This window comes from Erpetoichthys calabaricus, chromosome 3, assembly GCF_900747795.2.
Source record: "Erpetoichthys calabaricus chromosome 3, fErpCal1.3, whole genome shotgun sequence".
NCBI lineage: Eukaryota > Metazoa > Chordata > Cladistia > Polypteriformes > Polypteridae > Erpetoichthys > Erpetoichthys calabaricus.
In genome coordinates this window covers 127,104,920-127,120,695 of record NC_041396.2, presented here as the reverse complement: position 1 = coordinate 127,120,695, position 15,776 = coordinate 127,104,920, and the positions used below count along the sequence as shown (strand labels likewise).

General features: G+C 36.8%; 2 protein-coding genes across 12 annotated transcripts in view; one reads left to right on the top strand and one right to left on the bottom strand.

Moving 5' to 3' along the window:
* selenoi (selenoprotein I) overlaps positions 1 to 15,776 on the top strand; it is a 788,955-nt gene that overhangs the window by 554,023 nt on the left and 219,156 nt on the right. The window lies entirely within an intron of this gene.
* otofa (otoferlin a) overlaps positions 1 to 15,776 on the bottom strand; it is a 608,533-nt gene that overhangs the window by 429,598 nt on the left and 163,159 nt on the right. For all 11 annotated transcript variants that reach the window (XM_051924238.1, XM_051924241.1, XM_051924242.1 and 8 more), the window contains exon 3: positions 3,856 to 3,944. In XM_051924238.1, the coding sequence (XP_051780198.1) occupies positions 3,856 to 3,944 (89 nt within the window). The remainder of the gene's footprint in view (positions 1 to 3,855; positions 3,945 to 15,776) is intronic.

Here is a 15,776-nt window from a genome sequence, read left to right as displayed (position 1 = left end):
TGATAGGCATAAGAGGTGGAATAACCTGTCCTTGAAGACTACCTGAAGATGGGACTAGATGCGGGGCCTATGCTGTCCCTCCTACACAGGTCCCTGGCTATTTCCCTGTTGTTGTTTCATGGTCTCTGTGTAACATTATCTAGGTGACGACTAGTCCGACGCAAATAGTGTTACCTCTAGCTCTTGTTCACTCTGCTAATACTAATGCGTCAAGTGTGATTTGTGAAAACATGCTTATCAATAAAAAAAAAACAAAGCCAACACACATACATACAGGATTTTACTATTGTCAGTTTTATCCTTTTAGAAGTTACTTAAGAAACAGATTTCTGCAGCTTTGAGAGTGCAATCAGATGCACTCAGCCTCAGATGTGAATTTTAAGTGTTTAGCTTGTAGTGTCACGCATTTGTTACACCAGATGAAATGGAGGAATTAATCGCTTTTAATACAGCATTCTACATAGTCCCGATAAAGGAAAGGAAGCTTCTCATTTTGTGCTTTGATTATAATGAACACATCTACACATGTTCGTCCTCACATCCATCCATTTTGTAACTGGTGGATACAGTTTAGGGTTGCAAGTGATACTGCCTCACATGCATAGTAAGCAGTGACAAAACAGTTATAACAATTAAAAATCGTGGCAAGTTTCAAATAAAGTGGCTACTTGGCTTGTCTTCATCATCAATGAAATGAGCTGCTCCATTTGTTAATACTAACATAACAAGTATTTAGGATTTTAGTGCTTCTCCTAATTAATACGATATGTACAAGGTAATACTAAATACAAATCTGCAAACACTAAATTTGGGTTATTTGTTTAGTTTTCATGAGCAGAATAATGTTTATGAGCATAACCCCTAAAATGTAAAGAAAAAAGAAAAAGCACTTATGATGTCATATATAAGCATGGTACGTTTGTGACTGTAATCCAGTTTCTCAATTGCAATTAATGGACTACAGGTAACTTTTGTAATTGTGGATTTTTTTTACATTTTTTTTGTTCTTTTATTTTGCCTTGTACAATTTCTTGTATTAGGAATTTGTTAGTTTTCGCATACCCCTTGGGGTCAGAGCGTAGGGTCAGCCATTGTACAGCGCCCCTGGAGCACATACAGGTTAAGGGTCTTGCTCAAGGGCCCAGCAGAATAGGATCTCTTTTTTGGCAGTGACGGGGATTTGAACCGGCAACCTTCTGGATACCAGCACAGATCCTTAGCCTCAGAGCCACCACTCCACCTAAAAAAATTGGGCTTATAAGAGCCGACTCGACCGGAGCACCGAAACGAACAGAATACATGAAGTCACGGATTTGCACACAGGCTAAGCAATAACAAAGTCTGATCACTCATGTGACACACTTTGTATCGCACAGCAAAGGCTCTTTTACAAGAGGTCAGAAATATTGAATTAATGTATTAAATTTGACTCATTCATTAAATGTTAGTCTTAAGAGAGTTTTTAACAAGCTAATGAGGTAAATATAAATCTTACAATAGCAATGTTGCAAAGCTACCAGAGCAGTTCTCTGCCAAACCAGACCTTAAAAGTAATTTTGTTACAAAAACAGCTTTTAAGGGTTTATTTAAAAACAAGCATTCTAAATTATTTTGGAATTCAGTAATTCAACTTTACAAGATATAATAATGTTTAAATTTTTATTTGCAGTATTATTTTAAGCAGTATTTTTCAGTTGCTGGAGAAATACATGTCAGAATAAATATAAAATGTGCTCATGGTCAGATAAATCAGATAATCTAAGAGGATCTCATTCTTTATAAACCTTGTGCTGAAATTAAATATGTGCTGGTAAAATCTTATAGCAGCATAACCAGAGGTGGGTAGAGTAGCCAAAAATTGTACTCAAGTAAGAGTAGCGTTACTTCAAAATAATATTACTCAAGTAAAAGTAAAAAGTAGTCATCCAAAAAATTACTCAAGTAAGAGTAAAAAAAGTATTTGGTGAAAAGACTACAACTGGCCTGGGAACGCCTTGGAATTCTCCTGGAAGAGCTAGAAGAAGTGGCCGGGGAGAGGGAAGTCTGGGCATCTCTGCTCAAGCTGCTGCCCCCGCGACCCGACCTCAGATAAGCGGGAGACAATGGATGGATGGATGGATGGATGGATGGATGGACTACTCAAGTACTGAGTAACTGTTTGAACATAATAAATGATTTATTTTTTAGAAATGTTGTAATACGACAGACAAAAATATAAAATAATGTGCAAATTCTGCTATTTCCAAATAATAAAATAAAAAAGGGGAACAAATATCATAATAAAGATGCACAAATAACACAAAGTTCCAAATCTCAGTTTTTCACAACAAAGCTTTTGAAGCAAATACCTACAGTAGGTAACTTGTATGTTTGAACAGTGCAAACTACTTACAGTGACAAGATATACTGTACACTGACAGTATAATACTGTATATTCACTTTGTGCTGTAGCAAGTCCACAGCTTCAAAAAAAAAAAAAAAAGACCAGTTTCAAATCCATAAAGCTGTGTCACTCTCCGTAGGCACAATTGCACGACCGCGGGGAGTTAATGAGGTAGTTGGAGCGAGTCACACCTGCACGTGCGATCGTTCTCAATTACTTCATTGGCTTTCTGCAGCGTGTGATTAAGGCTCATGGAGAACGGGAATGTAAATATACAGGTCGGCACAAAAAAAGAAGGGGGAATCAAAGAAAGGGAGAAAAGAAAAGAGTCTGTAGGGGACCGGCATTGTCACACACTTGCCCTCCAAATAGCACAGCTGATAGAAAGTAACATTAGAACAAGGCAGCTTGTGCACGTACAAAAAGTCTCACTTTACCATGACTGTCTGTGCATGTTTGGTTAAAACGCGCTTGTTCTTCACTCAGTGAAGTGATGGTTAAGCTTCAGCAGGAGTTGGCTCTCAAAGTTGTTGCAGTGAAGCTGTGACCGTTTAGCAGTGAACAGGAGCCCTGCATGACTAAAAGTCTCTCTCAGGCTACAGATGCAGGAAGTTTGTGTGTGGTCATGTGACTGCATGACTACATCTGATTGATGAAACGGAGTCATGTGATTATTGTTGCTACGACTGATTGGTGAAACATAGTCATGTGATTATTGTTGCTATGTCTGATTGGCGAAAGAGTCATGCACTAGATCCACTGGTGACTTCTCTTTGGCAAAAATATAGCGTATCTAATGTATAAATGGAAAAGAGTAACGAGTCAAGTGTTGCCCAATGTAGCGGAGTAAGAGTAGTGTTTCTTCTTCACAAATGTACTCAATTAAAAGTAAAAAGTATGGTGCAGTAAAACTGCTCTTAGAAGTACAATTTGTTTTTAAAGTTACTCAAGTAAATGTAACTCGTTACTACCCACCTCTGAGCATAACTAAGGCACGATGAAGTCCAGACAATTGTGATGACAGACCAGACCTGACATTATCTGAACAAGATCTATTTGGAGTAAATCCTTTCTATGCCTACTCATTTTATGTTAATCACTACATGTGGTTTGGCTCATTACTGTACATGTTAGTATAATAGTTTACAGGTTCAGTACGTTCTGTGCATATTCATTTTATTACAACAAGTTATCCATCTGATTTTGACTGTTTGACTAATTTACTTTTGCTTTTAGTTGACTAAAACTGATTTACATTTTTCTCAACTAAATTTATTTTTTATAGACTAAAACTAACAATAATTAAATGACTAAAATGTAACTAAAGCTAAATGCAATTTATTCAGAAGACTAAGACTAGAACTAAATCAAAATGTATAGTCAAGATTAACACAATTAAAATTGGCTTGTAATAGATAGTGAAGATAGAAATAGAATTTGTTCAGCAAGAAATGAAAAATCCTTTATCTCACCTATTTGTGAAGACTTTGCTATAATTGAATACTTGAATTTCCAGCATTTCATTTCCATCAACATTACTAGCAATTGGCCAACGGAAACTCTGAAAGAACAAAAATGAAACAAAAGTTTTAAAAATTACAAAATCAATTGACATCTGAATAATCTGTTAAATATTGTAAAGAATTCATATGAAGCTAACATACCCTGAATGAAAATGGCTACAGTATTAACAGTACAAAAACAGTGAGTTTTTTTTTTTTAATTAGGGCATATTTTTTCACCTCAACATCAAGAAAAACTCAAAACTTAATGGAAAAAGAATATTTAGCCAAAATACTTGAAAATGTAACACAATGAACAAGCAAATTATCAGTAAAATTACATTTTCTTACTTAAATACATTTTTAATATTAATCTAGTCATCTTCCAGTGGGTTGTACATTCTCTAATACTTCACATAAAGCATGTTCCACACACATACGCCAAAGGATGAATGGACTGAGGTTATTGGTTAATCAGTTCATATTATACAATATATAGTAAATTTCATTAAGACCCCTAACTGAAGTGCATTATAAAAGCCATTAAAAAGCAACTGCAGGCACCAATGTCAAGTAGCAAAGCTTCCACTGGCTTCACTTGACAACGCTTCAGTTCATTTTATTGTTAATTAATTGATCATAGCACTTTTAAGCAATGAGTTTATTTAAAAGCAGAAATTGAACTATTTCAAAGACTTCTGCTCATATTCCAGAACAATGACTGCAATGCTGAAAATATCATACTGTATACACAAGTGAAATATATTGTTCCTACTGAAAAGAAATAACACTTGACAGACAGTAAGGTTTCAAATTGCTGAGCTTTGAACCTATAACATTCATTAATTAATTTTTATGCCTGCTTTTTTCCAGATCAAAGTTCTTAAGAGTGGGCATTTACCTTGGTATTAGAAGACAAGAACTAACTCTTAGCAGGACACCAGTTTATAATACGGCATAGTCATACACACAATAACATCAGGCCAAATTTCTCTTTATTTTAGATTGTGGGAGGAAGCCAATTAAACTAAGGTGGAACATCCAAAATCCAAAATTAAAGTATGGCTGTACTGGGGTCAAAGTGATGTACAAATTACTCTTTAACACTAATTCTTGATAATATAGAACAATATGATTATTATTTAAAATTTTATTTTAAATAAAATTTAAAATAACGGTACCTGATTTATTCAGGAATGAGTGACTGCATGGTAAATTATTAGTGTTGAAGTTGCTTAGTTACTCTGTTTATTTACTCATTAATCATGAAGTAGTACGCTTTATTTGGAGAGGCGCACATATTTTAATATGTATGAAATGAAATAACTATACACAAGTAACAACACAAAGTGTTTGAAGCTATTCAGGTGGAAAAGTTACTCAAATATATTTAATTCACTGTATGACAAAAGAATGTGTACATCCCTTCAAATTATTGAGTTCAGGTGTTTCAGTTGCACCCACTGTTAACAGGTACATAAAATCAAGCACATATCAATGTAATCTCTTTTGACAAACACTGGCAGTAGAATGGGTCATACTGAAGAGTTTAGTGACTTTAAATATGGCAATGTCATAGGATGCCATTTTTGCCACAAGTCAGTAAATGAAAATATCTGTTTTGCTTAATCTGCCCCGGTGAAGTTTAAGTGCTATTGCTTTCAAGTGGAAGCGTCTGGCAGCAAAAAAGCTTAGCCAGAAACTGGTAGACCATGCAAACTCACAAAATTGGGCCACAGAGTACTGAAATACATAATGTGTCAAAATCACCTGGAGGCTCATGTATAAACGGTGCGTACGCACAGAAATGTTGCGTACAAATGTTTCCACGTTCAGATCGCGATGTATAAAACCTAAACTTGGCGTAAAGCCACGCACACTTCCACGGTACCTCATACCCTGGCGTACGCAAGTTCTCCACTTGGTTTTGCAGACTGGCGGCACACAGCGTCAAAGTAGTGCTACTGCTCCTGTGTTGTTACCCTTTCTTTCTTAGATCCACATTCCTGACACGGCTTTATAAATACACTGAAACTAACTGCATATTGTTTGTTAGTGTAATGCATCTGATTGTAATTAACCTGTAACAATATAATGGTCCAGGGAATAGCCATAATATTTCAAATACCATAACTGCTTTAGAGTTGTTACTCTCACTGCACCTTCTTTTTCTTCTTTCAGCTGCTCCCATTAAGGGTTGCCACAGCAGATCATCTTTTTCCATATTACTCTCACTGCACCACTCTGAGTATTTATATCACTGTATCTAAGTTTGGAATCACAGCAGCAGCTGATCGGAAAGAGAATTATCGGTATACAGCATCAAGTACACGCTGCCTCAGCCACGGCAAAATGCTTCAGCGCCTTTCTTGCATGGACCTCGCGGTTCAGAAACAATTTCATCCCAATAACTTTAAACGCACTCATTCAGAAAGAAGAAAGAAAAGTAAGGACAGGAATTGGAGGTTAGTATGTTTGAAAGAGACAGTACTGCTGCAATAAATTCTTTCATCGAAGGTCGCACATGGCGCAGCAAGCATCTTGCGTGAGACATGAACAATCACTGCACCACCATGTTCCCTTGTTTAATAACATGCTTTCATTCCTATCATCATGAAAAAGATATCACGTATACATCTCAGTATTTTAATTATTCAGAGAGCTATAATATTACGAATGTAATAGATTCTGTGCCCTGTCAGGGGAAGAGAAAGCCCGGAAGCACGTAGTAATTCACACACATAGAGCACATAGAAGATCAAATACAGAACAAAGCATTTAACGTGCTACTTTAGTTACGATGGGATTTGAGAAACTACTAAATGAAACAATTTTAAGATGAAGTTTATGATGTTCTACATCATTGACAAAATTAATGACAAAATAAACTACGTTATTAAAGTGGAAATTCCGAGATTAAAGTTAGTACTAGGGTGTTGTACCGTGTTAGCCATTATGAATGTAGAGAAAAGCCAAGCAAAATGACACCTTTTATTGGCTAACTAAAAAGATTACAATATGCAAGCTTTCGAGGCAACTCAGGCCCCTTCTTCAGGCAAGTTGACATTTCGAGCTTTTTTCCTACTGTGTGCCTATTTTTTTTTCTCTGTACCCTAATAAGCTTTCATATGACACTCAGATGGTGGGCTACGACTTGCCTTTTCATGGTGAATTTGATATGTGACAACTTCTTTTTTATTTTGGGCACTGTGCGACTTTGTGAACTTGAGCTTTTAAGTTTCTCCGACACTATATGTCACTCGATCAACTTCCCTTAGTTGATTATATCACTGTTTAAACCAACGAATGGTAAGTTTTTCCTTGCCTCCACTTGGTATTTGCTGAAATTGTTCTATTTTCCCCCGTGCTTTTTCCATTGTCTTTTCACAGAAGGCTGAGCTTAAGGGCTATTTATATTGATTTGCATATTCAAAGAGGCATAATTCTGGGAGGAGTTGGGGTGGGGCAGCAGGCACATGCACGTGCGCTACTTTTCACGCTGATCGGGATTTATGTAGCAGAAGAACGTGAAAGCTGGTGAATGCACAGATTTATGCATCTGGATTTTTCTGTGCATACTCACATTCCCGCTTTGTGCTTACGCCATGTTATAGTGTGAGTTCTACGCACGGCGTTATACATGAGGCCCCTGTTCTCTTTTGCATCACTCACAACAGAGTGACGCAATAATGCACAAGAACTGTGCGTTGGGAGTGTATTGAAATGGGTTTCCATGGCAGAGCTGCTGCACATTTGCCTAAGATCACTATACATAATGCCAAGCGTCAGCTGGAGTAGTGTAAAGCATGCGGCCATTGAAAATGGCTTCTCTGCAGTGATGAATCACGTTTCACTATCTGGTACCGTGAAGAACGAATATGGTTTTGGCGGATGCCAGAAGAATGCCACCTTTCAGACTGTATAGTGCCTACTGTAAAGTTTGCTGGAGGAGGGATAATGATCTGGAGCTGTTTATCAGGGTTTGGCTTAGGCCACTTGGCTCCAATTGCAGCATACAAGAAAAATTCAAACAATTGTGTGCTTTCATCTTTGTGTCAACAGCTTGGGGAAGGCCATGTTCTGATCCATCATGACTCTGTCCCTATGCACAAAGCCAGGTCAATAAGAATATGGTTTGACGAGTCCTGACCTCAACCCTATTGAACAGCTTTGGAATGAATTGGAATGTCAAGTGTGAGCCAGATCTTCTCATCCAAGTAATGTTCTTTTTCCAGAATGGGCATAAATTCCTGCAGACATACTCCAATACTATCAGGAAAGCTATTCCAGAAGAGTGGAGACTGTTATAGCAGCAAAGTGTGGTCAACTTCATAATAATGTCCTTACAGATGTGATAATCAGGTGACCACAAACTTTTGGCTATATAGTGTATCTTTCAAAATGGTCTATCTATAATAACAAGTTTTCTTTCAAGCACGTCAATCACATAAATCCAATTTCTTGTTTTTGTTTAAGGAATTTATTAAGTGGGGAAAAAAATCACAAATCACTTAGAAAAGTATTATTATTTATTAGGATATTGGGCAAACAGCAATGTTTAATTGACTAAAGCAAAAAAGTAAAATACAGACTAAAATGGCCATTAAGGCAATGACTCCTTTGATGTTACATCAGAAATTTTACAAAATAATGTCTCTGCATATTTATCTACATATTGAACTTTTTTTTTTTTATTCCACCAATGTTGACATAAAGTGCTCAAAATAATACACTGGTTATAAGTACAAAGCAACCAATACTTCACTGTAAATATTGTTCGGGGCCATCTAAATATTTATATTATCTCATTAAAATGTAAATTATAAGGCATATATAATGACTGTTTATATAGATATTTCTTCAAGGGCCTATAATCAAAAGAAACAAGTCAATTATTGGGTACATTTACACACAATGAGGTCTGGCTAAACTGAAGGCAGCTATTGTTACCATGACAACTAAAATCGTTTCTGCTTGGTTTGCACATCTGTTTCTCGGATTGTTTTGAATGTGCTTAATAAAAATGTAGGTAAAATGATATTTACAGACAAGGCCATAAGAAGAGTAGGATGCATTTTTTAGTGTATTAATGTGAATGATACAACTTTCTCTTTCTTATTCGGGGACAACCACCTTCCTCATCAAGTTTACCATTTGCAAAATTTACTTAAGCAAAATGAGTGCCTAATACACACTCAAGTCTGACAACTTGTATTCAGTTGATATATAGTAAGTGATTACTTTTTTGAATTTGCTTTATATAAATTCTGTGATGACTGAAAACATACAATCCCTTGATTTTTTGTCTTAAATTTCAATGTATTTCATAGTATTTATATAATATTTAATGAACCAAACAACACACAAAAAAATTATACTGTGTAGTCTAGGTACAGTAAATATGTTCTATGCCTGGTCATCATATGGCATTGCTGTGTTTGCAAACCACCAACACATTTGTGTCACACATCATGCTAACACATACCAAGAAGTTGAAAGGTGTGAGTAATGCATTGTTCTCCTAATGTCTGTGTGCACTGTCCTTCAGGTATTCCAGTTTTCCTGCTACATCTCCAAATATGGCATTAGATTAATTGGCCTTGTGTGATTTGAACCTGTGATGGACTGGCACCCTTTTCAGGACTTGTTCCACTACTTGAGCTATTGCTTTGGGGCTGAGTCCTGCTCCTAATGCCACTGAACATACACATTTTTAAGTAAAATATCTAAAGTCTTCTTTATGTGCTTACAGGAATTATTGTCCTTTCAACCTAAAACAAATAGTTTCTATTATTCCAAATAAGTTGTCTGTTTTCCATGGTAAGTAGTTAATTTAGCTAATATGTATAATTTTTAATATGAAAAATTTCTATGTCTTCAGTCATCTTTGCTACTTTTAGTTTTAATTTCAAGTTTTTTTTAAACTTTTATTGAATTTATTTAAAGCACTTAACATTCCATACAATCAAGTCAAACTTAACAGACAAAACTAATTTCTAATTTCTAGGTTTTAAGTTTTATTTTTTCCAATAAAGAGGGATAGAACTTTACATTTGGGTCATCTTTCGCCTTTTTTGCTATATTCCTCTCTACCTGCCTTTTACCCTCCCTAATATCCTTCTTAATGGTTGTCCTCATGTTCCCATATGCCCTACGATTCAAATCAAAGTTTTTAATCTTATAAACTTTATACAGTACTTTTTCTTTTTGAATCTTCTTTCCAACTCTTTATTAGCCCACTGCAGAGGTTAAAATGACAGAAAAGATCATAAATATAATCCAAAAAATATGTCCACATTACAAAATGTGTTTTTGTCCGTTTTAATGTTTGGAAATTGAAATGTTTTCTAAATATAGAGGATGTTGAGAAATTCATTCATAAATTGATTTCTAGTAGGATTGACAATTGCAGTGCATTTTTTCAGAGGCTGTTCAAATAGTTCTTTATGCATCTTTCATTTACTTCAAAATCCTGCTGAAAATTCATTACAAGAACTACAAAGTAGGAGCGCAGAATTCCAGTTCTCCTTATACCAGCTTCCATTTAAGCATAGAGCTGATTTCAAAAACATATAAAGACTGAGACCCAGCATACTGAATTTACTACTTATAAAATAGAGAGTACATCAAGATCTGGCATACTAAAGATCCCAAGGATGAATAAAATAACTGGGAGGCCAGAGTTGTTAGTTACTGGGCCAAACAACTGTGGAATTATCTGCCTTCTTATATAAGAAATGTACCTTCAGTCCCAGCTTTTAAATCCAGACTGAAGACTCACTATTCTAGTTTAGCATACCCTGACTACTGCAGAGTTGCTGAATAACTGTGCATACAGTACTGTATCCCTATTTGTTAGTGATTAGTAGAGAAATATAAACATTTCAATATTTATGAACCACTACTAACACTCCTCTGTTCTGTTTCTCTTCTCGGTATCCTTCTGTGGGAGTTGGTGCCACTGCTCTACTGCCAAGCTGTTTTCTTGCCCATGAAAAAGACACCTGAGATACTGAGACCATTCAAATAAATGGATGGAAAGATTATGTCATCAGATTGGCAGGCCCAGCACAGACTCTACAGCTGAATGCCCAGAAAGGGGTTTATGGCCAGTTGGTCTAGGTCTCCAGGGGCCTCATGTATAACGCCGTGCGTAGAACTCACACTATAACATGGCGTAAGCACAAAAGCGGGAATGTGCGTACGCACAGAAAAATACAGATGCAGGAATCTGTATGTACGCAAACTTTCACGTTCTTCCACTACATAAATCCAGATCAGCGTGAAAAGTAACGCACGTGCACGTGCCTTCTGTCCCGCCCCAACTCCTCCCAGAATTACGCCTCTTTGAATATGCAAATCGATATAAATAGCCTTCTGAGAAAAGACAATGGGAAAAGCACGGGGGAAAATATAAGAATTTCAGTGAATACCAAGTGGAGGCAAAGGAAAAACATACTACAGTATTTGTTGGTTTAAACAGTGGTATAATCAACAAAAGAAAGTTGATCGAGTGACAGAGTGTCGGAGAAACTCGAAGGCTCAAGTTCACAAAGTTGCACAGTACCCGAAATAAAAAAGAAATCACATATCAAAGTCGCTGTGAAAAGGCAAGTCGTAGCCCACCGTCTGAGTGTCATATGAAAACTTATTAGGGTACAGACAAAAAAATAGGCACACAGTGGGAAAAAAGCATGAAATGTCAACTTTAACCTCGAAATTTGCACTTTAATCACGTAGTTTATTTTGCCATTAAAGTAGAACATCATAAATTTCATCTTAAAATCGTTTAATTTACTAGTTTCTGAAATCCCATTGTAACTAAAGTAGGACGTTAAATGCTTTGCTCTGTATTTGATCTTCTTTGTGCTCTGTGTGTGAATCACTACCTGCTTCTTAAACGGGCTTTCTCTTTCTCCGACAGGACACAGAATCCATTACATTCGTGATATTACAGCTCTCTGAATAATTAAAATACTGAGATGTATACGTGATATCTTTTTCATGATGATAGGAATGAAAGCATGTTATTAAACATGGGAACACGGTGGCGCAGTGCTTGTTCATATCTCACGCAAGAGGCTTGCTGCGCCATGCGCGACCTTCAATGACATAATTTATCACAGCAGTACTGTCTCTTTCAAATGTACTAAACTCCAATTCCTGTCCTTACTTTTCTTTCTCCAAATACCCAATCGCCACACAATCAGCTATGTAATAGACGAGAAGCCATTTGTAAGCTTAGAACGCCGATTCTTCAAAACTTTTAAGGAACATTGAAATATCTTCGTAGTACATGTTTAATTATTCTATCCGTCTATCTTTCCAGTGTCACGTCAGCGCAAGAATACAACGCAATGCAGGAACAATCCATGAACTAGCTAGCGCTGCAGCACCGTGTCCTCACATGTCTAATTATTAACAATACAGATTATTTAAATGAAGTTAAAGTTTTATCTGTATAATATAATCAACATATTTTGATGCATTTCATCTTAAAAATGAATACCGTCATCATATGTAAATACGCGCTTTATAAAGTGGCACAGGTTGTGCAATATTATAACTGTAGTGCAACTTTACAGTGAGGTAATTGTACTTATAAGTAAACAGTTCTACAAGGAGCACTTGATGGACTGATTGAGTGCGTTTAGAGTTCTTGGGATGGAACTTTTTCTAAACCGCGAAGTCCGTATTGGGAAGTCTCTAAAGTGTTTTGCCGTAGCTGAGTCAGCGTCTGCTTCATGCTGTATACCGATAATTCTCTTTCCGATCAGCTGCTGCTGTGATTCCCCACTCAGATACAGTGATATAAATACTCCGAGTGGTGCTGTGAGAGTAATATGGAAAAAGATGATCTGCTGTGGCAACCCTTAACGGGAGCAGCTGAAAGAAGAAGAAGATGCAGTGAGAGTTACAACGCTAAAGCAGTTATGGTATTTGGAATACTATGGCTATTCCCTGGACCATTATATTGCTGCAGGTTAAATACAATCAGATGCATTACACTAATAAACAATATGCAGTTAATTTCAGTGTATTTATAAAGCCGCGTCAGGAATGTGGAGCTAAGAAAGAAAGGGTGACCACACAGGAATAGTAGCACTGCTTTGACGTTGGGTGCCGCCAGTCTGCAAAACCGAGTGGAGAAATTGCGTACGCCAAGGTATGAGGTACCGTGGAAATGTGCGTGGCTTTACGCCAAGTTTAGGTTTTATACATCGCGATTTGAGCGTGGAAGCGTTTGTACGCAACATTTCTCTGCGTACGCACCGTTTATACATGAGGCCCGAGGACTGTAAGTGGACCCTCCAAAGGTTTATTTTTTCCAGAGATGATTCTGACTGTAGTTTCTGTTTTCCTCTTCTCCGATGTCAACTAGCCATAGTTCAACAATTAATTATTTGACAGAGATTACCAAGTACCATTTCTATTAATCAGTTTGTCTGTACAAACAAATTTGCGTCTTTATGTTTACTCATTATGTAATTTGTAAAGTTTGTATTTGTATTTTATATGAGAACACAGCACTCTACACCTGCACTCAGTAAAGAGTGTAATGTTAAGATGCAAGCCTCCTTAAAACCTGGGCAGATAAAACTACTGCAGGAAGGCAGAGTTTTCAGTTACAGGGAATCCAAAATTGCACCAGTTTCATAGGTCCCCACCCACACACTTTTCCACAAGGGTCTGAACCATAACCTCAGATGCAGAAGTGCCCATTTGTATTCAGAACCTCAGCACAATGTAGCAAAGATAATCATTTAAGGATGCTGAAAACACCATCCTCAAAAAGTACAGATAAAAATCTCCCCCCTGGTTTCATTATAACAGGGGGTTTCAAACTGGGAGCCAAATTTTAAATTTTTTTTTAAATAACTCAAAATGTTCCTCAATTGTTACTTTAATGTACTATTAAACTATTGATATGCAAGGGACCATGCACAAATAAATAAACAAATAAAATAAAATGGAAAAAATGACCCTTAAAAAAACATTGTGTCAGAACCTGTGCGTGTCTTCGCTTCACATCTACCACTCCACTCCATCTCACAGTGCTCCTGATGCAAGACTTCACATTCATTTTGCCCATCCCTCACCATTCTCGTCTTCTGTGTGCATTGCATGTTCCAATTCAAAGTCTCTTTCTGATTACATCGGGTCCCATAAGTAACTCCACTCTCTCACTCCAGCAGCTCTTTGAGTCGACCCATGAAAGAATCTAGACTGCCCAGAAACCACGTCAAAAACCAACCAATTTCTGTGAAAAACTTCTTATCAGGGGAGTGCTTTCTATCTCACCCCTTGTTTTCCTCAATGAAAAGTTTGCAAAGTGTGTGTGTGTGTGTGTGTGTGTGTCCCTCCCTTTCGCAGGTCCAATCCGCCAACATTACAATATTTTTACTTTTGGCAAACATTTTTGTTGTATCACAATTTTTGTAAAGAAGAATACATGTTTGACACTGTACTCTTGTCTTCTCTCTTTTTTTCTTTCCTAGGACACAAAGCAGAAGTGGAAGCAGACAATGGCCGACGGTGAGATGGACCGCGTTGTTGAAGAACTCCAGGCCCTCGATATCCAGATCCAGAAACTCCTGTCCAGACAGAGGCACCTGAGGGATTTGAAGGTTTGTCTACTGAAAGAATCCCCCCCTACATCTGAAATCGTCACAACAAATTGTGGTTCAATAACATCGAATCCACGCTGCACCACTCACTTTCAAGGTCAAGTGAGTTTTACCCTGGCGAATCTCGAATACCCATAACGCTCCTACAATTTAGTTCTGCTCTTCCGAGACAATAAATATGGCCTTATTAAATGTTGGAGCATTAACCAACAAGACGTTTTCTATCAACAATCTTATTAGTGATAGGAAAATTGATTTTATTGCATTAAGTGAAACGTGGCTTAGCTCTGATGGTGCGGCTGTTTTAATTGAATCTGCTTCTCTGAATTACAGTTTTGCTCATGCGGATCGCCAAGGTAAGAAAGGCGGTGGTTTAGCAAACATTTACTCGAGCCAGTTAAACTATCTATCTATCTAAAGTGTAAAGATGTCGGCTTTGGTATATTCAAGTCCTTCGAGTATCTTGCCATTGTTATTCATGGAGTTTCTCAGTGTCTAATATTGTCCGTGTATAGACCGCCTTAATACAATGTGTCTTTCTTTGAGGAATTCTCAGACTTGGTGTCAATTATAATCACAAATTATGACATGTTCCTAATAGTTGGTGACTTTAATTTTCATATCGATAATCAGTGTGACCCAAAAGTAAAAGAATTCATGAACCTCCTGGACTCTTCTGATTTGAGCCAGCATGTTAGTCAGCCAACACAAAAAGCAGGGCATACGTTGGATTTAGTAATTACTAAATGAATAAAAGTTGATGTGAAGCAGATCATTGATACTGGTTTATCAGACCATTTTCTCTTACTATTTAATATAGAAATAATGATAGAAATAATTCACGAGAAGCATATTGTTAAAAAACACTTCTTTGATTCATCTGCAGCTTCAAAGTTTACAAACATTCTAAGCAACCAGTCTGTTTGTAGTGCTTACTAAAATAGCAACGATAATGTAAATAGTAAGGTGGAAAATTTTAATACTAAAGTGAGAGCTGCTGCTGACATTGTTGCTCCTGAAAAGACAGTTAAAAAATCCTCTAGCACTGTTACACCATGAAAGACCCAAAGAGTGTCTGATCTAAAGAGAACATGAGCGTAAATGGAGAAAAACTAAATTGATTATCCATTATGAGATACTGAAGGCTAAAATAACAGAAAACAACAACATAGTCCGTCTTGAGAAGCGGGGTTATTTCTCTAGAATTATAAATAACAATGCTAGTAATCCCAGAGTTTTATTCTCTACAATTGATCATCTGCT